General features: G+C 43.9%; 1 protein-coding gene across 1 annotated transcript; it reads left to right on the plus strand.

The window, feature by feature from the left end:
• Positions 1-1255: 1255 nt before the first annotated feature.
• LOC124148275 lies at positions 1256-23678 on the plus strand. The gene is made up of 6 exons (XM_046519283.2): positions 1256-1625; positions 5607-5817; positions 11197-11384; positions 12848-12925; positions 22644-22757; positions 23444-23678. The coding sequence occupies exons 1-6, from the start codon at positions 1438-1440 to the stop codon at positions 23559-23561; spliced, it is 897 nt and encodes a 298-aa protein (XP_046375239.2). The 5' UTR covers positions 1256-1437; the 3' UTR covers positions 23562-23678.
• The last annotated feature ends 1193 nt before the right edge of the window (positions 23679-24871 follow it).

The following is a 24871-nucleotide window of genomic DNA, read 5'->3' on the forward strand; positions in this document are numbered from 1 at the left end:
TCAACTTGTATAATGTCATGAGCTAGAAAGGGATTGAGCACTCTGCGTGGATCAAATAGAGTTCTCCTACAACTTCATGGGTGCATATAAAGTGTTATACAAGGCCCTCGTACATCCCAGTGATGTACATATAGCCTCATTACTGCCTTGATAAAACCTTGCACCCAACTGCATTGGCATGTTGATATGATCGTCGGATATCAAATTAATTCTTTTTCTAGCATTTTAGAAATCCGAAGAGTGATCGATAGAATGTGAAACACGATGAATCCACAAGACTGGAGATTATGACTTCAATTTTTGTGAAAACATGATTGATTTTATAATTGAATTAATGTTCCCCTGCACGTCGAATTACAAGGATCTTAATACCAATATCAAATTCTAATATTTGCATCGACTTTTAATACGTTGATGTAGGTCATGCTAATATCCGCGTATATGGGCACTTAGCCTGACTCACAGTCCCTGAACCATATTATTTTCCCTTCCGCCCAGCCCTTACTGTAATGCTGTAGCTCTATTTGAAAGCAAGTCTAGATGTTCCACGTTCATCTCACTGAAGCTCCTTTTCAATTTAAACAGAGTTATTTGTTTCCATAAAAAAAATATATTTTTGGCGTCTGATCGTAAGTCAAGCCGGAGGCATACAGACGTAATATGATTAGCGTTCCGTGTAAAACATGTAGGCATGGGCCCCGTAACATTTCGATAACCATGGTTATTGATTTATTGAACAAGACAATAAAAAATGCAGTTTGTATTTTTTCACCTCAGTAAATACAGAATAAGGCAATGTTTGTACGTCACTAACATTCGACGGAATCGCTTCTACTGTTGTTTTGCTTTGTTTTAAATAGGGTTGGGATTGTATGATAATCATTTTTAGCCACACTACAGACAAAGGCAAATGTCGTTCAGGGCACAATTTGATATGCAGTCACAATCGTGAATCAGGGGACTGTATGAACTGTCTTCTGAATCAGGGAACTGTCTTCATCTGACAAAGAGTTCATATTCTGGCAGCTGCAGCAGGGAATGGCTTCACGTCAACACACACGCACGCACACACACGCATGCACGCACGCACGCACGCACGCACGCACGCACGGACCCCTCCAAAAATAAAACAAATAAAATTAATAATAATCTGAAATTATTTCGCTTTGAGCACGATGTAAAGTCATCTGCCATCGAGAAGTGGCGAGTTCGCTGCAGTATTTCGTGACGTCATAGACATATGACGTCACAATCATTCACCCACATCGACAACATTACGTTCCAGTCCGTCGTCAGAGTGGGAGCGACGTGTATAAGCTCTTTCACCAGTCCTGTGTTCTGTAGAGTGGCGTCAATAATTCGTCACGTGTAAATCCACGTTCAACAGAGTGGCATCAATAATTCGACACCAGTAAATTCCAACGCAGAGATTTGGAAATGGCGTGTTACAACGACCCCGTGTCGGCCACGACCTACCAAAAGGACTATCGCGTGGATCAGCTCCTGCCGGCACTCCGGATGACCACGCTGCCCATGTTCCAGCCGGGGAGGGAGGTGTCCACGAACCAGTGGAGGCCTACCCTCAAGAAGGTGGCTGGACCACCGAGCTCAGTGCTGTTTGCAAGGTAAGAACCTTTGTATAGTGGATCCTTTGCTTGTTTTGGTTTGTTTGTTGTTATACGCCGCACTCAGCAATATTCCAGCTATATATAAATAATCGAGTCTGGACCAGACAATCCAGTGATTGACATCATGAGCATCGATCCACGCAATGCTTGTTTTGAGTTTAATGACATCATATTGAAGCCATACATACTTTAGATTTTGTTACTGCCATAAGGATCCGTGGGGCTTCAGGATAAGATTTAATATCCGTCACCAGCAACTCTATAATACTCGTGGTAAGAGGCGGCTAACTAGATCAGGTGGTCAGGCTCGGTGGTTTGCTGTTTGCACATCATCAGTATCCTTATTATGTGGAACGATTCTCATGATGTCAATCACTCGATTATTTACAGACCGCCGTCAAACAGCTGGAACAGTGCTGAGTGCGGCGTTAAACAACAAACAAATAAACAAACAAATGAACATGTCGTAAATATACTGGCATGGAAGTCGTCATTTTTCTTTACCGTGGCAATCACGATGTAACAGTTCTTTTATGCTGTAATGCCAATTTCCATACAACAACATAACACCGGATCCTATATTACCCCTCCCAACCGCCATCCTCATCATCACCCTCCCGTCACCCTCATCACCACCCTCTCCGTCACCCTCATCATCACCCTCTCCGTCACCCTTATCACCACCCTCTCCGTCACCCTTATCAACACCCTCATCATAATCATCCCCGTCACCCTCATCACCACCCTCTCCGTCACCCTTATCATCACCCTCTCCGTCACCCTTATCACCACCCTCTCCGTCACCCTCATCACCACCCTCTCCGTCACCCTTATCATCACCCTCTCCGTCACCCTTATCATCACCCTCTCCGTCACCCTTACCGCCACCCTCTCCGTCACCCTCATCACCACCCTCTCCGTCACCCTTATCAACACCCTCATCATAATCATCCCCGTCACCCTCATCACCACCCTCTCCGTCACCCTTATCATCACCCTCTCCGTCACCCTTACCGCCACCCTCTCCGTCACCCTTATCACCACCCTCTCCGTCACCCTTATCAACACCCTCATCATAATCATCCCCGTCACCCTCATCACCACCCTCTCCGTCACCCTTATCATCACCCTCTCCGTCACCCTTATCACCACCCTCTCCGTCACCCTCATCACCATCCTCTCCATCACCCTTATCCCCACCCTCATCATAATCATCCCCGTCACCCTCATCACCACATTCACCGTCACCCTCATCACCACCCTCTCCGTCATCCTCATCACACACCCTCTCCGTCATCCTCATCACACAACCTCTCCGCACCCTCATCATCACCCTCTCCGTCACCCTCATCACCACCCTCCCCGCCACCCTCATCACCACCCTCACCGTCACCCTCATCACCACCCTCTCCTTCATCCTCATCACACAACCTCTCCGCACCCTCATCATCACCCTCTCCGTCACCCTCATCACCACCCTCCCCGTCACCCTCATCACCACCCTCACCGTCACCCTCATCACCACCCTCTCCGTCATCCTCATCACACACCCTCTCCGTCATCCTCATCACACAACCTCTCCGCACCCTCATCATCACCCTCTCCGTCACCCTCATCACCACCCTCAACGTCACCCTCATCACCTACCTCACCGTCACCCTCATCACCACCCTCACCGTCATCCGCATCACCACCCTCACCGTAACCCTCATGATCATCCTCCCGTCACCCTCATCACCACCCTCATCGTCATCCGCATCACCACCCTCACCGTAACCCTCATGATCATCCTCCCGTCACCCTCATCATCACCCGCTCCACCACCCTCACCGTCACCCTCATCGTCACCCTCATCACCACCCTCACCGTCACCCTCATCACACACCCTCCCCATCACCCTCATCATCACCCTCACCGTCACCCTCATCACCACCCTCCCATACTCTCATCACACACCCTCCCCATCACCCTCATCACACACCCTCCCCGTCACCCTCATCGCCACCCTCTCCGTCACACTCATCACCACCCTCCCCGTCACCCTCATCATCACCCGCTCCGTCACCCTCATCACCACCCTCTCCGTCACCCTCATCACACACCCTCACCGTCACCCTCATTAGCACCCTCTCCACCACCCTCCCCGTCACCCTCACCACCACCCTCTCCGCCACCCTCATCACCACCCTCACCGTCACCCTCATCACCACCCTCTCCGTCACCCTCATCACACACCCTCAACGTCACCCTCATCACCACCCTCCCCGTCACCCTCATCACCACCCTCCCCGTCACCCTCATTAGCACCCTCTCCACCACCCTCATCACCACCCTCCCCGTCACCCTTACCGTCACCCTCATCACCACCTTTCCGTCACCCTCATCACAACCCTCCCCGTCACCCTCATCACACACCCTCAACGTCACCCTCATCACCACCCTCCCCGTCACCCTCATCACACACCCTCACCGTCACCCTCATCACAACCCTCCCCGTCACCCTCATCACCACCCTCAACGTCACCCTCATCACAACCCTCCCCGTCACCCTCATCACACACCCTCACCGTCACCCTCATCACAACCCTCCCCGTCACCCTCATCACACACCCTCAACGTCACCCTCATCACCACCCTCCCCGTCACCCTCACCGTCACCCTCTCAACCACCCTCATCACCATCCTCTCCACCACCCTCATCACCATCCTCTCCACAACCCTCATCACCACCCTCTCCGCCACCCTCATCACCATCCTCCCCGTCACCCTCATCACACACCCTCATCACCACCCTCCCCGTCACCCTCATCACTACCCTCCCCGTCACCCTCACCGTCACCCTCTCAACCACCCTCTCGACCACCCTCATCACCATCCTCTCCACCACCCTCATCACCATCCTCTCCACAACCCTCATCACCACCCTCTCCGCCACCCTCATCACCATCCTCCCCGTCACCCTCATCACACACCCTCGCCGTCACCCTCTCCACCACCATCATCACCACCCTCACCATCACCCTCATCATCACCCGCTCCACCACCCTCATCACCACCCTCTCCGCCACCCTCATCACCACCCTCACCTTCGACTTCATCACCACCCTCCCCCTCACCCTCATCACACACCCTCACCGTCACCCTCATCACTACCCTCTCCGCCACCCTCATCACCACCCTCTCCATCACCCTCATCACCACCCTCACCGTCACCCTCATCACTACCCTCTCCGCCACCCTCATCACCACCCTCTCCGTCACCCTCATCACACACCCTCACCGTCACCCTCTTCAGCACCCTCTCCGCCACCCTCATCATCACCCGCTCCACCACCCTCATCATCACCCTCCCGTCACCCTCATCACCACCCTCATCATCACCCTCCACGTCACCCTCATCACACACTCTCTCCGTCACCCTCATCATCACCGTCTCCATCACCCTCATCATCAACCGCTCTGTCACCCTCATCACCACCCTCATCACCACCCTCACCGTCACCCTCATCACCACCCTCTCCGTCGCCCTCTTCATCACCCTCACCCTCATTATCACCCTCATCACACACCCTTCCAGTCATCATTATGCCATTATTATTATCACATTACCACTCTTCTCCTCGCCATCTTTCTCAACACAGCATTACCACCACCACCATCCTGCCAGTCATCTAATTCGCTGTGCAGAGTGTTGTCCGCTAGCGGAGACAGAAACCTATGATCCCGGGTGCGAATCCCAAATTCTCCCTGTTTATTATTCTTGGTTTATCAACACCATACTCATACTCGTGGATCATCTTCTTCTTCATCATCATCATCATCATCATCATCATCGTCATCATCATCATCATCATCATCATCATCATCATCGCCCTCATCATCTCCACTAATTTCATTAATATTACAATGATTTTCCTCGTCATCATCCTCCATTTGTGATGAAGAACAGTTATAAGTATGCTTGCTTCATTTTGACAGATATGTCCCAAAGAACAAGAAGACTGTTCTGCCGTCTGATTCAGCTGTCCGACAGTGTCGCCTGGCCAGCGTTGAGTGCCCCAAGCCGCGCGTGCTGGCCACCAAGTTGGGCCAGATGGACATGCAGTTGGTGGAGAAGCTGGCCCACAAATGGAGGTGGACGCCCACCTCCCTGATGGCTACAGAGGATGCACATGTTCCCATGCCACAAGTAGGTACAGTTTGTTAGCTGCTTGTTTAACTCTAGCTGAAGTGGTCCCCCACCACCCTGGTGGCTACAGAGGTGGCACATCTTCCCATGCCGCAAGTAGGTACAGTTTGTTAGTTGGTTGTTTAACTCCAGCTGAAGTGGTCCCCCACCACCCTGGTGGCAACAGAGGAGGCACATCTTCCCATGCCGCAAGTAGGTACAGTTTGTTAGTTGGTTGTTTAACTCCAGCTGAAGTGGTCCCCAAACCACCCTGGTGGCAACAGAGGAGGCACGTCTTCCCAAAACCGCAAGTAGGTACAGTTTGTTAGTTGGTTGTTTAACTCCAGCTGAAGTGGTCCCCAAACCACCCTGGTGGCAACAGAGGAGGCACATCTTCCCATGCCGCAAGTAGGTACAGTTTGTTAGTTGGTTGTTTAACTCCAGCTGAAGTGGTCCCCCACCACCCTGGTGGCAACAGAGGAGGCACATCTTCCCATGCCGCAAGTAGGTATAGTTTGTTAGTTGATTGTTTAACTCCAGCTGAAGTGGACGCCAACCACCCTGGTGGCAACAGAGGAGGCACATCTTCCCATGCCGCAAGTAGGTACAGTTTGTTAGTTGGTTGTTTAACTCCAGCTGAAGTGGACGCCAACCACCCTGGTGGCCACAGAGGAGGCACATCTTCCCATGCCGCAAGTAGGTACAGTTTGTTAGCTGGTTGTTTAACTCCAGCTGAAGTGGTCCCCCACCACCCTGGTGGCAACAGAGGAGGCACATCTTCCCATGCCGCAAGAAGGTACAGTTTGTTAGCTGGTTGTTTAACTCCAGCTGAAGTGGTCCCCCACCACCCTGGTGGCAACAGAGGAGGCACATCTTCCCATGCCGCAAGTAGGTACAGTTTGTTACTTGGTTGTTTAACTCAAGCTGAAGTGGTCCCCAAACCACCCTGGTGGCAACAGAGGAGGCACATCTTCCCATGCCGCAAGTAGGTACAGTTTGTTAGCTGGTTGTTTAACTCAAGCTGAAGTGGTCCCCCACCACCCTGGTGGCAACAGAGGAGGCACATCTTCCCATGCCGCAAGTAGGTACAGTTTGTTAGCTGGTTGTTTAACTCCAGCTGAAGTGGACGCCAACCACCCTGGTGACAACAGAGGAGGCACATCTTCCCATGCCGCAAGTAGGTACAGTTTGTTAGCTGGTTGTTTAACTCCAGCTGAAGTGGTGCCCCACCACCCTGGTGGCAACAGAGGAGGCACATCTTCCCATGCCGCAAGTAGGTACAGTTTGTTAGCTGGTTGTTTAACTCCAGCTGAAGTGGACGCCAACCACCCTGGTGGCAACAGAGAGACACATCTTCCCATGCCACAAGTAGGTACAATTTGTTAGTTGGTTGTTTAACTCCAGCTGAAGTGGACGCCAACCACCCTGGTGGCCACAGAGGAGGCACATCTTCCCATGCCGCAAGTAGGTACAGTTTGTTAGTTGGTTGTTTAACTCCAGCTGAAGTGGACGCCAACCACCCTGGTGGCAACAGAGGGGGCACATCTTCCCATGCCACAAGTAGGTACAATTTGTTAGTTGGTTGTTTAACTCCAGCTGAAGTGGACACCCACCACCCTGGTGGCAACAGAGGAGGCACATCTTCCCATGCCGCAAGTAGGTACAGTTTGTTAGCTGGTTGTTTAACTCCAGCTGAAGTGGTCCCCCACCACCCTGGTGGCAACAGAGGAGGCACATCTTCCCATGCCGCAAGTAGGTACAGTTTGTTAGTTGGTTGTTTAACTCAAGCTGAAGTGGTCCCCATCCACCCTGGTGGCAACAGAGGAGGCACATCTTCCCATGCCGCAAGAAGGTACAGTTTGTTAGTTGGTTGTTTAACTCCAGCTGAAGTGGTCCCCAAACCACCCTGGTGGCAACAGAGGAGGCACGTCTTCCCAAAACCGCAAGTAGGTACAGTTTGTTAGTTGGTTGTTTAACTCCAGCTGAAGTGGTCCCCAAACCACCCTGGTGGCAACAGAGGAGGCACATCTTCCCATGCCGCAAGTAGGTACAGTTTGTTAGTTGGTTGTTTAACTCCAGCTGAAGTGGTCCCCCACCACCCTGGTGGCAACAGAGGAGGCACATCTTCCCATGCCGCAAGTAGGTATAGTTTGTTAGTTGATTGTTTAACTCCAGCTGAAGTGGACGCCAACCACCCTGGTGGCAACAGAGGAGGCACATCTTCCCATGCCGCAAGTAGGTACAGTTTGTTAGTTGGTTGTTTAACTCCAGCTGAAGTGGACGCCAACCACCCTGGTGGCCACAGAGGAGGCACATCTTCCCATGCCGCAAGTAGGTACAGTTTGTTAGCTGGTTGTTTAACTCCAGCTGAAGTGGTCCCCCACCACCCTGGTGGCAACAGAGGAGGCACATCTTCCCATGCCGCAAGAAGGTACAGTTTGTTAGCTGGTTGTTTAACTCCAGCTGAAGTGGTCCCCCACCACCCTGGTGGCAACAGAGGAGGCACATCTTCCCATGCCGCAAGTAGGTACAGTTTGTTACTTGGTTGTTTAACTCAAGCTGAAGTGGTCCCCAAACCACCCTGGTGGCAACAGAGGAGGCACATCTTCCCATGCCGCAAGTAGGTACAGTTTGTTAGCTGGTTGTTTAACTCAAGCTGAAGTGGTCCCCCACCACCCTGGTGGCAACAGAGGAGGCACATCTTCCCATGCCGCAAGTAGGTACAGTTTGTTAGCTGGTTGTTTAACTCCAGCTGAAGTGGACGCCAACCACCCTGGTGACAACAGAGGAGGCACATCTTCCCATGCCGCAAGTAGGTACAGTTTGTTAGCTGGTTGTTTAACTCCAGCTGAAGTGGTGCCCCACCACCCTGGTGGCAACAGAGGAGGCACATCTTCCCATGCCGCAAGTAGGTACAGTTTGTTAGCTGGTTGTTTAACTCCAGCTGAAGTGGACGCCAACCACCCTGGTGGCAACAGAGGGGGCACATCTTCCCATGCCACAAGTAGGTACAATTTGTTAGTTGGTTGTTTAACTCCAGCTGAAGTGGACGCCAACCACCCTGGTGGCCACAGAGGAGGCACATCTTCCCATGCCGCAAGTAGGTACAGTTTGTTAGTTGGTTGTTTAACTCCAGCTGAAGTGGACGCCAACCACCCTGGTGGCAACAGAGGGGGCACATCTTCCCATGCCACAAGTAGGTACAATTTGTTAGTTGGTTGTTTAACTCCAGCTGAAGTGGACACCCACCACCCTGGTGGCAACAGAGGAGGCACATCTTCCCATGCCGCAAGTAGGTACAGTTTGTTAGCTGGTTGTTTAACTCCAGCTGAAGTGGTCCCCCACCACCCTGGTGGCAACAGAGGAGGCACATCTTCCCATGCCGCAAGTAGGTACAGTTTGTTAGTTGGTTGTTTAACTCCAGCTGAAGTGGTCCCCATCCACCCTGGTGGCAACAGAGGAGGCACATCTTCCCATGCCGCAAGAAGGTACAGTTTGTTAGTTGGTTGTTTAACTCCAGCTGAAGTGGTCCCCAAACCACCCTGGTGGCAACAGAGGAGGCACGTCTTCCCAAAACCGCAAGTAGGTACAGTTTGTTAGTTGGTTGTTTAACTCCAGCTGAAGTGGTCCCCAAACCACCCTGGTGGCAACAGAGGAGGCACATCTTCCCATGCCGCAAGTAGGTACAGTTTGTTAGTTGGTTGTTTAACTCCAGCTGAAGTGGTCCCCCACCACCCTGGTGGCAACAGAGGAGGCACATCTTCCCATGCCGCAAGTAGGTACAGTTTGTTAGTTGGTTGTTTAACTCCAGCTGAAGTGGACACCCACCACCCTGGTGGCAACAGAGGAGGCACATCTTCCCATGCCGCAAGTAGGTACAGTTTGTTAGCTGGTTGTTTAACTCCAGCTGAAGTGGTCCCCCACCACCCTGGTGGCAACAGAGGAGGCACATCTTCCCATGCCGCAAGTAGGTACAGTTTGTTAGCTGGTTGTTTAACTCCAGCTGAAGTGGACGCCAACCACCCTGGTGGCAACAGAGGAGGCACATCTTCCCATACCGCAAGTAGGTACAGTTTGTTAGTTGGTTGTTTAACGTCCCTCTCAACAACATTCCAGCTATATGATTACGCATCTTCCTGTGCCCGAAATAACCTGCCGGACCAACGAAAGTATACACCCGTGTTTGATGGGGTTTAGAAATGAAACAAATAAGAAATGGTATTATATATTGTGAGCAGCGATCCACGCCGCCGGGCAGGTAGAAAACGCTATCATCCAAGTCACCGAGGCTGACCACCTGGTCTCTTAAGTCGACCAACTTTTGCTTCTGGGGACTAGTTCTCATCCGGAAACCCCGCGGGGGTACACATCGCGAGTCTGGTCTTGCCAAGCTTGTGCACAGTTGATGAGCAATGGCCCACTGTACGAGGACCAATGACAGGAAGTCACCGGTCCGATTAGGTCTCCTCTTACAAGCAATGAGAGAATGGGCATATTAGTACTGTGCCCTTACTATCTGGATTCCCACATGTACATCGATATTACAACTGTATCAAAGACGATTCGTTCGGTAGAACAGCACATATACAAATATACAAGCGATCCGTCGTAAATAGCGACTGATGTACCCCTATGTGGGTGTGTGACACGCTATTGAAGTCAGTTTGTCCTTCTTAGCGCTTGTCAGCCCAATGACACTTGAGTTCCAACCTAATGCAACATATCTCTTTCATACTTAACGGCGGCTCTCCATTTTATACTTCGACATAGCTATCGACTTTATCTAATGTATGCAAGGGGAAACGTGAAATCACCCTGTGCCGACAATCGACGATCATCCATCATTACTTTCAATCGTTTTATTCTCAATACTGAAACGTCATAAGCCCATAGTACATATATTACACTGTATATATGCGGAGAGGCTGTACACGCAAATTACTTTCTAATTGACATGACATGATAAATATACATTGATAAGTTACAAACAATATTTGTATTGACTGATTTCATCAAAGAAACAAAATGATCATCATTTGGATGAACACATTTGATCCGTTTTATGTATGTTTTTCTCAAATCCTGTTTAGTACATCAGAGTCTGATATTCACCCGCCACTGAATTCAAATTACATTGCGTGCACAGTCTCATATTTCTTGGTATATTATTGTGCGTCCCGAGCTCAATCATTGATCTACGTGAACCACATCTAAACTGTGACGTAAAGTACATATATACTGCATATCATAGTCCATACCAAACCAATACCTATAAACGCGATAAGCGGGCGTTGATACATGCAATATGATAATCTGTTATGATCCTTGTCACGCGAGATTAGCAAAGCAGTCGGACAGTTTGTATTCAATATCTCGAAAAACACAACTTTGATATTTCAGATAGACACGCGCTCGAAGACGCTGGAAAAGCGCGCGGACATGGTCAAATTTGACGTCAAGCGTTACTATGACCAGCCTCGGATGTGGCAACAAGCGGAAATGTTCGATCGTTACCAGCTTCGACAGCCTGTGGAGAGAGTTGTCTACCCTTACAACAAAGCCGATGACAAGAAGCTGCTGACCAAGAGGTATGCTGACTAGCCAGCCATTGTTTGTGCGGTAAAAAGTGTCCAAAGTGCTCACAGACTTTTTCATTTGTGCAATTTTGTTTATTATTTATTGTTATGCAAAATGCGCACATCATTGCTCATATAATTGATATCGCGATTCATTGTGTGTATATATACCATTTCATGATATAAAAGAACGAAGTGAAAAAAAAAAAATCAAAAAAAAAAATCAATAAAAAAAATCATTGAACATATTTACAACTTTTGCTGGATATGACGTTTTACATGCGTCATCGAACCACGGGGGAAGATAATTGTGTACATCCTTCATAACCCAGTGTATTATATCTTATATATTTAATTGTGATACGTTACCACCACCCATTCTCAACCAAACCTCGTCTCGGAAGTGACGTCAGCATCCAGCCACTAACTTAGCAGATTATTTGTCTCGCTTATGAGTTTACTTTGATTGGACGACCAGTTTTAGCAACGAATGTGGTTAAAAACGCTATGGTAGCGAATAGGGCCAGGATCGTTATATAATGGATACATACTACAGGGTCATATAATGGATATATACTACAGGGTCGTTATATAATAGATATATAGTACAGGATCGTGATATATCGATATATACTACAGGATCACATATGGATATATACTCCAGTATCATATAATGGATATATACTACAGGGTCGTTATATAATGGATAATTACTACAGGATCATATAACGGGTATATACTACGGGGTCATTATATAATGGATATATACTACAGGGTCGTTATATGATGGATATATACTACAGGATCGTGATATATCGATAAATACTGCAGGATCATATAATGGATATATACTACAGGGTCGTTATATAATGGATAATTACTACAGGATCGTTATATAATGGATATATACTACAGGGTCGTTATAAAATGGATATATACTACAGGATCGTTATATATGGATATATATAATACAGGATCATATAATGGACACATACTACAGGGTCGTTATATAATGCTTATATACTGCAGGGTCGTTATATAATGGATATATACTACAGGATCGTTATATATTGATTTATATACTACAGGGTCATATAATTAATATATACTACGGGATCATATAATGGATATATACTACAGGGTCGTTATAGTATAGATATATAGTACAGGATCGTGATATATCGATATATACTACAGGATCATATAATGGATATATACTACGGGATCATATAACGGATATATACTACAGGATCGTTATACATGTATTATGGATATATACTACAGGATCGTTATATATGGATATATACTTCAGGATCATATGATGGACAGAATTCAATATTCCAGCTATATGACAAACGTAACAGTCCAGGATAGTATATTCTGTTTACTTGTCATGAACCACAATAGATAAATGCATGTATATATATTATATAAACGCACTTCTTTCTCATATAGAAACTGTACATACATTACAGGGGCAAGGTCGCCACCGACACAGGCAAAGCAGAGAAAATGAGGAGGCTCGTGCGACAGGACCAACTTGCCTCTGTATTGTAAGTAATCAAGGTCATCTATGTGTCATCGTGAGGCAGGTGTAAAACCATGTACGATGTTTTATTATCATTCTTCAGTGTCTGCTATTCTGTGTTTTACTTTCAGGTATTATTAGTGAGGATAATAGTTGATAGTTTATAAATAGTTTAAATGTAGTTCCTGTGTCCCTGTTTACCAAACCCAAGCCATGACGCGTTCGACTGATTGACCACGCTGACCCGCCAAGTTAACCCTTTGTCTCACAGCATGTACTCAGTCTGCAAACACTCTCTGCACAGACAAGTTGACAGCAAACCATTTAAATCAGGTGAGTTTACTATGTTTATGTGTGTTTTTGTTATATGTTATTGCAGATATATGTTGCGGAACATTAAACCTGTACTTTTAGTACACTAAAAGTGTTTTATACTATCTAAATCTCAGGTATAACCTATTTACGTAATTATGGTGAACTAGCCTTATAAATTGAAAGCTTTTGTAATTACTAATATGACCTTTCCATCTCTTTATTCTTGTATGAATGAGTCAAGTGTTGTTTTACGGAATACGACATGTTTTAAATGCTTTTGTTCTGGGTAATATACCATATGTAATATACGGATACGGGAGGAAGTCTTACCACTGTACTTGATGAATTGGGAAGGTACACCTTATATGTATTGTATGTTGTGAAATGTATATCCTACTGGATAAAATTGTTGTCCATGCCATAGGTACCCCAGAATTTGTTGCACGGCGCCATGCTCCATGCTTTATTTGTTTGAGAAAGATACATGGAGATGAGTAATAGTTGGAACGATGTAAACAAACTTTTAAAAAAACTTCATTTTTGTCTTCATCCATAATGATATGCGTACATACGAAATACATAATTAATGATTAATATATTTTTTAAAACATTCCTGAGTGTAAATTATTACACTGAACATGTTTGTATTATTCGGGCACAATCGACAGAGAGAATCACGCTGTCCTAGACTGCTTTGCCTGCCTTTGAGCGCTTGCGCTCCTCATCTGGAGGCGCTGGGAGGCTGAAAGCAGGGGGGTACCAATCTAGCCCTATTCGACCTATTTCCCCAAATATCATATCGCTATGCAGAAACGTTGACACACAGGAGAGAGGTATTAAAGTACTCATGGAAATGAAAAAAACCAACTGTTTTGCTGGATTTAATAATCGACACAAAGCATTACGTAGATGTAAATACGAAATAACAAAACAACTGGAAAAGTACTAGTCTGGATTTGCTAGTTTTATCTCAGTGCTCAATACAAAATGTACTTTACAGGGGGTAATTTGTCAGCACTTTCAACATTCAAAAATAAAACTAAGTCCAAATTGACATGGCAGAAACAGGCTATAGGCATTATGTAAAAAGACATAAAAACCTTTGATACGCTGTATTTGTGCCAAGGCCCAATTGAGTTGTTTGAATATTTATATATTTTGTATATTAACTTATTTATTTGAAATCTAAGATCGAAAAAAGTTTTTTTCATTCCTGTGAGTACTTTAGCACTTTTGGCCAGCGTGAATAATTGACGTGTTAGGCTACAGGAGTAAACATATTGCGTTAGGGAGGTAACTCTCATAGAGAAGTATTCTTCATGGTTAAAAATAACAAACGCATTCACAACATCGTGGGTTTCAATTGTAACTGTAGATATATCAATGTCAACAGTATCATGTATACCATTATGATTGGTATTTTTAATGATTTTTCAACCCCATTGCTGAAGATAACCTGAAAGGAGCGTCACATTGTTATATTTGAAGCTCATTTCTGGTTATTTTCACCAATGGCAACACTTCACAAAACGACGACCAACCATGTTTTCACGTTGTGGTCAAAGGGAGATAATCGTGTGGAGTAATCTCCCTTAGTAGACTGGGCTCCAAGCTCCTTCCCAGCGCGTGACACCTTCGTTACACTCTCGGTAACATCGCTGCCACCAGTGTGGGCGCGGCTATTTCAAGAATCTTGAAATTTGCCCTCCAACCCCATATGTAGTAACGTTTATACTTTTGTTTATGTCTTTGGGAATGCCATCATATTTCAATTTGAAAAGGTTTACGACTGACCATGTTTTCCAGATGAATTTACTTTGTTGTTTTGATAATCAGATTGGTTCGAGATTGCAGACTAACGGAAAATCAACCAACTTCTCCCTTACATTCTTACTATATCAATAACATGATAGTTTTAATGAAACAGAAATTCAAATTGACAAACGAAGAAAGTAATTTAGCAGCGATAAGTGTATTCGGCGTCACGACAGTCGTCACTTGTTTGTAAACAAGTCATTGTCATTCGGTTGCGAGTTCAACTCCAAGCATGGTTGTGGCCACCTATTCACAGTGGGGAGTTTTGACTGGTGGCAGCGATAGTATAGAGAGCTCCGGGAACGTACTATCGCTGTGAGGAACTTGACTGGGCTCGTGTCGGGTGAGAGCGCTAAACTTGTGTCGCGTACCAACAGTGGAACCAGTATATCTGAAAGGCTCCAAACAGTGTCTCCTTTGTGCAAACTCCTTTCATCGCATGCTTTGTCACCGAGTCCTTACAAAAGCTCCAAACAGTGTTTTAGTTACCTCAGACTCTGCACACTGTATGCTACCTATATCAAAGGGGAGTAATTCCTATAGGCGTACCGCAGTTACCCCCCTTGGGATTTCGTTGCACGCTTTGTGAAGAGCCGCCGTTTGGAGCTTATATAAAGGGACATAACCGCATCTAGCCCTCCTAAACTGGTTCCCTGTCGTTTTTCCGCAACTATACCAAGCAGAAAAGGAATACCAGTTCAATCTCTTTCTTAGTTGCCTCCCTTTGACCACAAACGAAAATCACTCGATTCGCCTCGCAATTGTTTTACTTTATAGGTGTACTTTATAGGTGTACTTTATAGAGCCGAGTGACATTGTAGATCTAGACTTGTGTAGCCCTGTCATCAGCTCCACTTCCCTTCCTTTAAAAAAAAAAAAATCGGGGGAAACAAGCTAAACTATATTTGTAAAGACATTGACTGGAAGATCGTGTGTAGTTATCTCCCTTTGACCGCAAATAGACATGCTCGTCGTATTGTGATTTATACCTTTTCATGCACTCGCGCGCACACGCACACACACTGAAAGGCGGTTGATACGTTGAAAGATCTAACATTGTTTTCAACAATGGAGCAACATTCAAAGCTTTATGGGAAAGTAAAATTAAGATATCAATGAATAGAGAAAATATGTGCTAAACAACCTGAAGAGTATCAATTAAATATAAAGAGTCAGATATTTATAAAATGCTTAATTCCGTTGTGGAAATCATAACTTATGTATTGAGTTTGTGGACGATGGGAAAATATTTGGTAAGAAGAAAGATTGTTTATATTGTGAAAATGTTTATTATTGAAGAACATTTTCTGTTGATCTGTCCTTTGAATGAACATTTTAGAGTTGTGAAAAGACGTTATCAATGCCATTTGTAGGAACAATTATGCATGGAAACTAGGTGACTATTTGACTAGGTGATATTTTATGGTCTCAATGTGAGAAAACAATGGATTGAAACACACTTTGATATGAATTAATACCATTTGCTGATGATTTACATCTATTATATATATATATATATATATATATATATATATATAGCAGGGACAAAGGCGGGACGAATATATTGTTTGTGAATTATGGCAAACATTTCCGAAAATATACAAACATAATTATAAAATGTTCATGTTCTGCTGATATGTACAATTCATTATTACTTAAGTTATTATTCCTTTTCATATGTTTCAGGGTGTACAATTATTATACTTGAATATACTGTTTGTCAACATTTCACATCCACTGCCATGGAGCCCCCAGTGAGGACAATTGCCTTCATGTGAAGAACGACACAGATCGTACCCACCAACACCCGCTTCTGATGGTTCTTGGAAGTGACCTTTGACACGTTCATTGTGACATTTCCAATGTTGAATATTTCTACCGAGCATGGCCATTCTTATCACGTTAGTCCCCATCGTGATTTGTTCATTGTATTATATCCTACCTGACATATTTTGTGTTATCATGTGGTGCCAAGTTACAGTAGACTTCTGTGTCAGCATCCTGTTGTAGCTACGGGTTGTTTTGTGATTTCATGTGTTTAGTTTTAGTCAATGGTTTCAATTATGTACTTAGAAAATAGGTTATCAAATAAAATTACTCAGGTTTAGCTATTTATACGACAGACTACTGCGCGTTGTGGTGTGTCATTGTTAAGATTTGTCGTGTACACTTGTTGCGATTCTTTCTTTTTCTACGCCATGGAAAGCGCCGTTAAACCTTTGTCTTCCATGATGGGAGGGATTGCCTTTCAGCATAGTTTGTGCATTTCTGGCAATCCAGGAAAAGTTACTCGGAAAACACTGGTTTGTTTTGCAGGTCATGACCATGCTCACGCGTCTATACCAGAATTCTAGCCGACACGCACATATCCATGGTACGCGCCAGTGGGTGGACCTCATAGGGGGCTGCTCTAAACTCAACCCTGGCTATTTCAGAGATGAGTAGTTTGGCTTATTATTTCATCCCACTCTGTTGGCCCCCATGAGCTTGTTCGGAATTACCCGATTTGTTCAGCGAGGTTGGTGCATGTCTTCACTTAATTTGGTACCATCCGATTTTAGTTTCTCTTTTTTGACTTTCTGGTACCCTTCACCTTTGGACCAAAGTCAGTTTTTACTTACTAAACCATGGAGGATAAGGCACTCTAACTGGGCAAGAGACAACTGTACTTCCTACTCCACCAATGCATCATCATCAGTGGTAAGGATGCCTCATTTGATAGGGACTCAATACAGGATTAGAGGAACGAATAATGGATCATTGAAGAATGTGTCCGGCCATCTTCTCTTGACAAATCGAGCATGACATGAAAAGTAATGTACCTCACTACAGGAAACCACCTTGGTTGATGCTCATGATATTGGACCAGACTTTATTGGGGGTTCTTGCCAGTTTAAAGGACTGTAAATAGAGTAGAAGCTTTTTAAGAAGAACAGGACACCGAAATTGGGGTTAGAATTTACAGAAGGCCCCCATGGTGTTGGGGAAAAAAAGTGGACTTGAGGAGCGCTGAAGGTTGAAAATGGCTTGATTTCTATGAACAAATGACCAACCAAACCCAAAGAAAGAAACGCAACACAATGCCGTTATGAAACAACTCATGAAATCACAAGTAGCTGACACAGAAGTCTCCGTCATCAAGTCAAATCAGCTGTTCAGAATGGCCAATATTGGAAATTTCAACAGGCAAAAGGTCCCACAAGAATCCATGAAAAGCGGATCTGTTTCGTTCCTCACATGGCGACTGGGGCTCCATCTGAAAGTTAAAAACATACATATTTATCATGTCCATTATGTTGGTCCGCACTTGAACATCAACAAATTCATATAGACTTCAAGTCATTGTCTTCTCCCATTACCCCTACGATGGTCATAAGATCATTTCAAGATTCATTACCGCTATCATCTTTCACATTTGTTTGAAAGGCAAGAAAAACTATTTTCATGGACGAATAGATCTCTCACTCTTGGAGAAAAATACTCAAAATAGTCCCAATCTTCAAATTCTACAGTATATTTATACAGAAGCGGGATAAAATATCCAAATTTACCAAATCATATTCATTAATGAAAATTTGTCTAAGTACGAAGATAAAATGAATTAAGAGCCTTTTATCAAACGGCCCATGGCAACTATTGCAAACGAATTTCTATGCTCTTATGGAAATAGTACTTCAATCTTAAAAATACATAAGTAAAGATTTCCAAAACAAATTCTGGCAAGATGTTTTCAGTCTAAGCTGCATAGCGAATGTCAATCACAAACAAAAAGATTTCAAGTTATCAGTGAATCAGTGCGTTGAATTCGTGTAAATGACCTATCTTAAATTGTCAAAGAAGTTATTAAGGTACTTAAAAATGACCAATTTGTTTCAATAAATTACGAATCGACAAACAATAATGTTATTGCACGTCTTTTAAGGTTGAAAGACAGCAAGTTTGTTTATCAAATGTGGGTTAACACGATTTAACCATTAAACTTAGCCACGAAATTGAAAACTAAATTACCACCAAAACATGAAAACCTTTCCATGTTTCAAATGTATCAATCAATGATGCATTGACAACAAAACTAGAAACTGTCAGTATAACATTTTACATCCCATTATTACAACACAATCGTTTTTATACAAAACAGGAATATCTGCAGACAATAAATGTTACTTCTGCAATGACAAATATGAGACGTTGGAGCTATGATTGACAAAGTTAGAGATTTGATTAATGAAATTTAAACTTGGTATGAAACACAAATAGATACTGGTGTTGGGAGTTACGACTTTTCTACTTGGAGACCCTGACCAATGCTTTCTATTTAATCACTTATATACCATTCAGCTACAGAAAAATGATTAGACAACTATATTTTGGGTGTGATAACGCATCATTTCAAACAAAACATTGTCTATCTGTCGCTTCCATAGGATAAACCTTTGAATGGAAGAGACTTCGTATAGCTGCCATACATTCAAGGCCATCTATTTGACATTCCAGTATGTTCATTTGTCCACATTTCAATATTGAATCGAGTACTTTGTCAAAACTCAAAGGGACCACTAATTTTAGTTCGTTATAACCGCAGTTCGTTTTATGCATATATACAGCAAATACACAGCAAATTGCCGGAACCAAAAAATAAGTTCGTTATATGTCAGTTCGTATTAAGCTTGTTCGTTATAAACGTAGTTTCCCATAGTGCCGTATAGCTTGAGAAAGCTGCTTTCTGATTGGCTTATGTCGACTTCTTGTTGGTCATTTCATTGATCGGTCAAACTTCGCGAAAGGTCGTTCTGATATGACCCGTAATGTGATGTCCTCAGATCTTTGTTCAGCAGTAGCGAGACCTAAGATCTGATTTTAATGAGATTGGGGCTTCCAACACCCTGATTTTACGAAAAGATTCCATACCAATGTTCAAACAATATTGCTAACAAATAAATCCTACACATGTTTTGTCTTCCGCTTTATTAATTGAGAGCAAAATATAAAAACTGGGGTACCTTCATATGGCATGGACAATAATTTTATCCAGTAGGATATACTTTTCATAACATACAATAGAAATAACGGGTCCCTTCCTAATTGACCGAGTGCTGCATCATTGCTGTGTTGTGAAAGCCTAGTGATAGGGAAAAGGTGCTTACCTTACAGCGTAAGCGTGATGAGGGGAGATCGAGATCGTGTTAGCTTCGGTTGGTTTCGTCCGTTGTCTTTGCTGTCTAGTCTCAATCTGTCAATTGTCACCTGTCAGATTTGGCGGGTAAACTGATCACGTGCCTCGATCACACCCGGAAACAAACGAGTAACATCGGGTGGCCAATCCGATGTAACCCAATGTACGAGTGTGGAAGCCCCAATCACTACACTTGTATTACTAGAAATACCTAGACTTTGTTTACAAAAAACGGTATTTACATTGAGCTGATCTGGCTTTCTTAGCTTGTTGTGAAGACAGATTCTCCCCAACTCAGAATAGGTGTGAAATACCGGTAGATACCGAGATATGTATATGCAGATACAGTTTCTAAAATATGTCCGTCATAGTTTCATTATGAATCTCTTACAAGTACATATGATATGCATATGAAAAATAGGTACCAGGTTATTTGGTGCATGTGTACTTATATAATAGTAGACATAGTTATACATGATGAGTTGGTGTGACATTTGACAAGTACACACAGATAGACTCTACGTGCATGTGGGTGAGACTGGGGTGTCTTCCCATCCACCGTGTCGCAACGTTCCAGAGTAATATCTGATATATAACATATATATATATAACGAAAAATACAGCTATACTATTTACATACATTTTATTGGGGTCACGGATGGCCCAGTCGATTCGCTGAGCAGAGTTGCGTCCCTTGGGCACGCCAGAAACCTATGATTGTGGGTTCGAATCCCGGTTCGCCCCGATTATGATTCTAGGTTTGGCAGCACCATACCCGTGCTCATGGGTTTCACCGAAGTGGTAAACGTCTGAGACCTAAATCACTTCGGGCTTTCCTCCCACATTAAGCTGACACGCCGCGATATAACTGGAATACTCTTAAAAGCTGCGTTAAACCCAACTCATCCACTACACATACACTTTATAATATTACTCCCGTATATAACATAGAGTATATTACCAAGAACTAATCACCAAAGCATTAAAAACAACCAATTCCGTTAAACAAAACTTACACTCTTGTCTCATTCATACAAGAATAAAGTGATAGAAAAGTTATAATTACGAAAGCTGACAATTTATAAGCCTAGTTTACCATAATTACTTAAATAGATTATAGCTGAGATATTGAGAATATTAAACACTTTTAGTTGACTAATAGTACAGGTTTAGTGTACAGCAACATTTAAATGCAATAACATACAATACAAATATTAATAGACAGTAAACTAACCTGATTCAAATGGTTTGCTGTCAACTTGTCCGTGCAGAGTAGGTTTGCAAACTGAGTACATGCATGCTGTGAGACAAAAGGGTTAACTTTGAGGGATAGCTTGGCCAATCAGTTGAGCACGTCATGGCTTGGGTTTGTTTGAGGCTTGAAACATGAGGGACACATGAACTACATTTAAACTATTTATAAACGATAAACTATTATAATCACTCATTATACATAAAAGATAAACACGGAATAGCAGACACTGCAGAATAATAATATGTCTGTACATTAATATTAATATTCTTAAAGTAAATCCATTGTAGATAATGCACTAACTGACCGCCCCATTCAAGATATTTTATATTTCACATATGTGGCTAAACTCACTGTCACTCCAGCTGTGAGCCAGGGTCCATTGTGTAAGTCTACATAGCCAGGCTGACAGAAAGGGCCGCTCCCTCAGGGAACCGGTGATTCGTGTGCTAACTTCACGTCACGGGGTTGTTATGTGTTTTTAGTTAGTTTAAACAAATGTTTCGCCTATTATACAAGCCCCGATTATTAGAAAGATAGTTTTTGTTTGACGCAGTTGAGGGTGTAGATAGTTGGTAATAACGTTATAGATAAGCACAGTCTGATATACAGCTGGTATCAATTGAAAGTCACATGTCGATATTGGACAACCGCCAATAACGGGTAGAGATATGCTTCTGATTTGTCAATTCCAGGAGATCTCTGGTGATGTTCGCATGGTGGGTTTTAGAAAGAAATATATTGTTGTGCATATATTTGTAGTGATTGTTATAAATGTGTATATCTATTGTGGTCTGGGTGATGGCGTACATATTAGTTTGTTTCGGTTGGGCATTTTTTCAGCCATATGCACAGAAAGATACTGTATGTATCGCATGTAAAAAAAACCGAGTTACTACAGACATATATGCTACTCAGAAGAAGTTAAGAACACCCTTTTTTTAAATTACTATAATTGATCTGTCACGATTCGTGGGCACATGCAACACAGACTTCCAATTGAGGGTGTTCTTTAACTTGTTTCAAGTAGTATAGTACCGAGGAGTTTTTCCAAATGAAGATATACATGTATTTCATTTAAGCATGGTATTTAAGAAATATGAATGATATAATTATCCGTATATACATTTTACGTTTTCATTAGTTTAACTGTAGATTGTGGTTGTGACGTCAGATGTTATCTTGCAGTGTCCGTCATTGTCCGGGCTATGCCGGATTTGTTCCTCGGGTGCCACCGGCAGATCACTTGACTAAGCGAGTAGTCAATCCCAGCATGGTTAGCACAATGAAGGCGACCAACAGGTACAGTTGTTATTGCGTTTGTTTGATCGGGACGCGCCAAAACACCCTTACCTGTCCATCACGCTGTGCACGGGTGGTGTCGACGTATAGGGTTACCATATGTGAATTGATACAACGAAAGAAATGTATCATATTCATACTTTTTCGTGTAATATCATTATGAACATCTTCGGAATGAGGCTTAAGGGACCGCAGTTATTAATGACAGGGAGATATTTTTGGATGACCCTCCCCCTGTCCTTGCACATATTTTTCACGATCCACGATTCACGATAATTATTATTTTTTAAGACCCTCCCCTAGAAACAAACAAAGTTCTTGGTTTTAAATTATACATTTATATACCGCAGGTATCCAGAAACCGACCAGTGGATCCGGTTAACAACCCCCCCCCCCCCCCCCCCCACACACACACACACACACACCTTCCCTCTGATCCACCAACCCACCTTGTAATAAATGACCGGTCCCTAACAGAAACCATGACTTAAACATCCTTATCCATAATATAAGTCGTTTCCATCCAAATGCTTCACTGTTGTCAAATAAAGTCTTGGTTTTCAGGTAAAAAACCACTTTACTTCTTCCTATCAAAGTTAGATATCACATATTGTATATATTATAGAATGCATATCACTCTCTATTAACAGGACAATGCATCTGATTGCCATGCTTCCATTTCATAGGGAAGTTTCACGCGAAGAGTTGATAAAGAGACAGTTTGCGATCATAGGTCAGTTCTCAAAATCGGTGACCTTGACCTTTCCCTTCAACCCCTACAACAAGGTCGGGGCCGATGAGTAGCAATTCTGAGTGAGATGACCACAGCCAAGGACATCTTCGGGCTAAGTTCTGCATTTGAACAGCTATTAATGCATATTTGTATATTTCTTGAAGGTTATTAAAATTATTTCAAAAGCACATCCTGTCTTTGATGTATTGGGGATTGGCACCCTCATGGGTTGGAGGGAACATCCTATACAAGGCTTCGAGTGTGTTTCGCCATACAGTGTTTCGTCTCTTTGGTGTGCCAGAACCCAATGATCGTGTGTTCAAATCCCAGATTCGCCCTGATTATGATTGGACCGCCTCCGTGGTCTAGAGGTAGAGCGTCCGCCCGGAGAGCGGAAGGTCCGGGGTTCGATCCCCGGCCGCGTCATACCAAAAGACGTTAAAAGATGGTACTTGTTGTTACCCTGTCTGGCGCTCGGCATTAAGGGGCTAAAACAAGGACTGGTCGGCTCGGAGTCAGTATACTGTGTCTGAGTGGGGTATTCATGTTAAACTGCGGCATGGTATCTCAGTGGGCTAGCACTATAAATCGGCATCAGTCCGGACTAGTACAAGCAGCCACACAAACACACACATGTACATGCACGTCGCTATATAAGTGCAATAATCTTGGACGCGACGTTAAACCCCATTCCACCACCACCACCAATTATGATTGTTTGGTTTGTCAGCAACAGAGCCGTGGTGGTCGGTTTCACTAAAGTCGTAGAATACAACATTAAGCTCACCAGCCGTCAAATAACACGGAAATACTGACTGTCCAAGGCGGCGTTAAACCCGACTCGCTCACTTTTACCACTGACAAAAATAATGATTAATATAGCCAGAGACCATATATGGTCTCTGATATAGCATAGTCACGCGACGTCTAATTGTAGATGGTAAAAGTACTCATCGAGCATTTATTGCAAAGCGATAGAGCCTCTGACCCGAGCTCGGAAGGTTGGTGGTTCGGTCCCCGGACGCGTCATGCCAAAAGACGTCAAAGTTGATACCCTGTATGGCGCTCGGCGTTTTCGCTATACAAGTGCAATAAACTTAGATGCCATTTTACCACACTACCTCGCTCAAAACGAAGCTTACGTCCCCGCGCTATTTTAAATTCTTCCACGCGTCTTAAATGGTAGTTTAATCACTGGTGCATTGTGCATGCAGAACGAGAATTCCATTTTAACATATGTAGGGCACGTAATTTTGTTACTGTGTCTTACAGTATCATGATATCTCTCGATGGCCTCTTTATGGAATAAAATAATTTGTAGTCAAGTGCAATAAGAACCAGGTCCCTTGTATGTGTGATAAATTAGTATCTTTTAACTATC

The sequence above is a fragment of the Haliotis rufescens genome, unplaced genomic scaffold (genome assembly GCF_023055435.1).
Source record: "Haliotis rufescens isolate VD_foot unplaced genomic scaffold, xgHalRufe1.0.p SCAF_19, whole genome shotgun sequence".
Classification (NCBI taxonomy): Eukaryota; Metazoa; Mollusca; class Gastropoda; order Lepetellida; family Haliotidae; genus Haliotis; species Haliotis rufescens.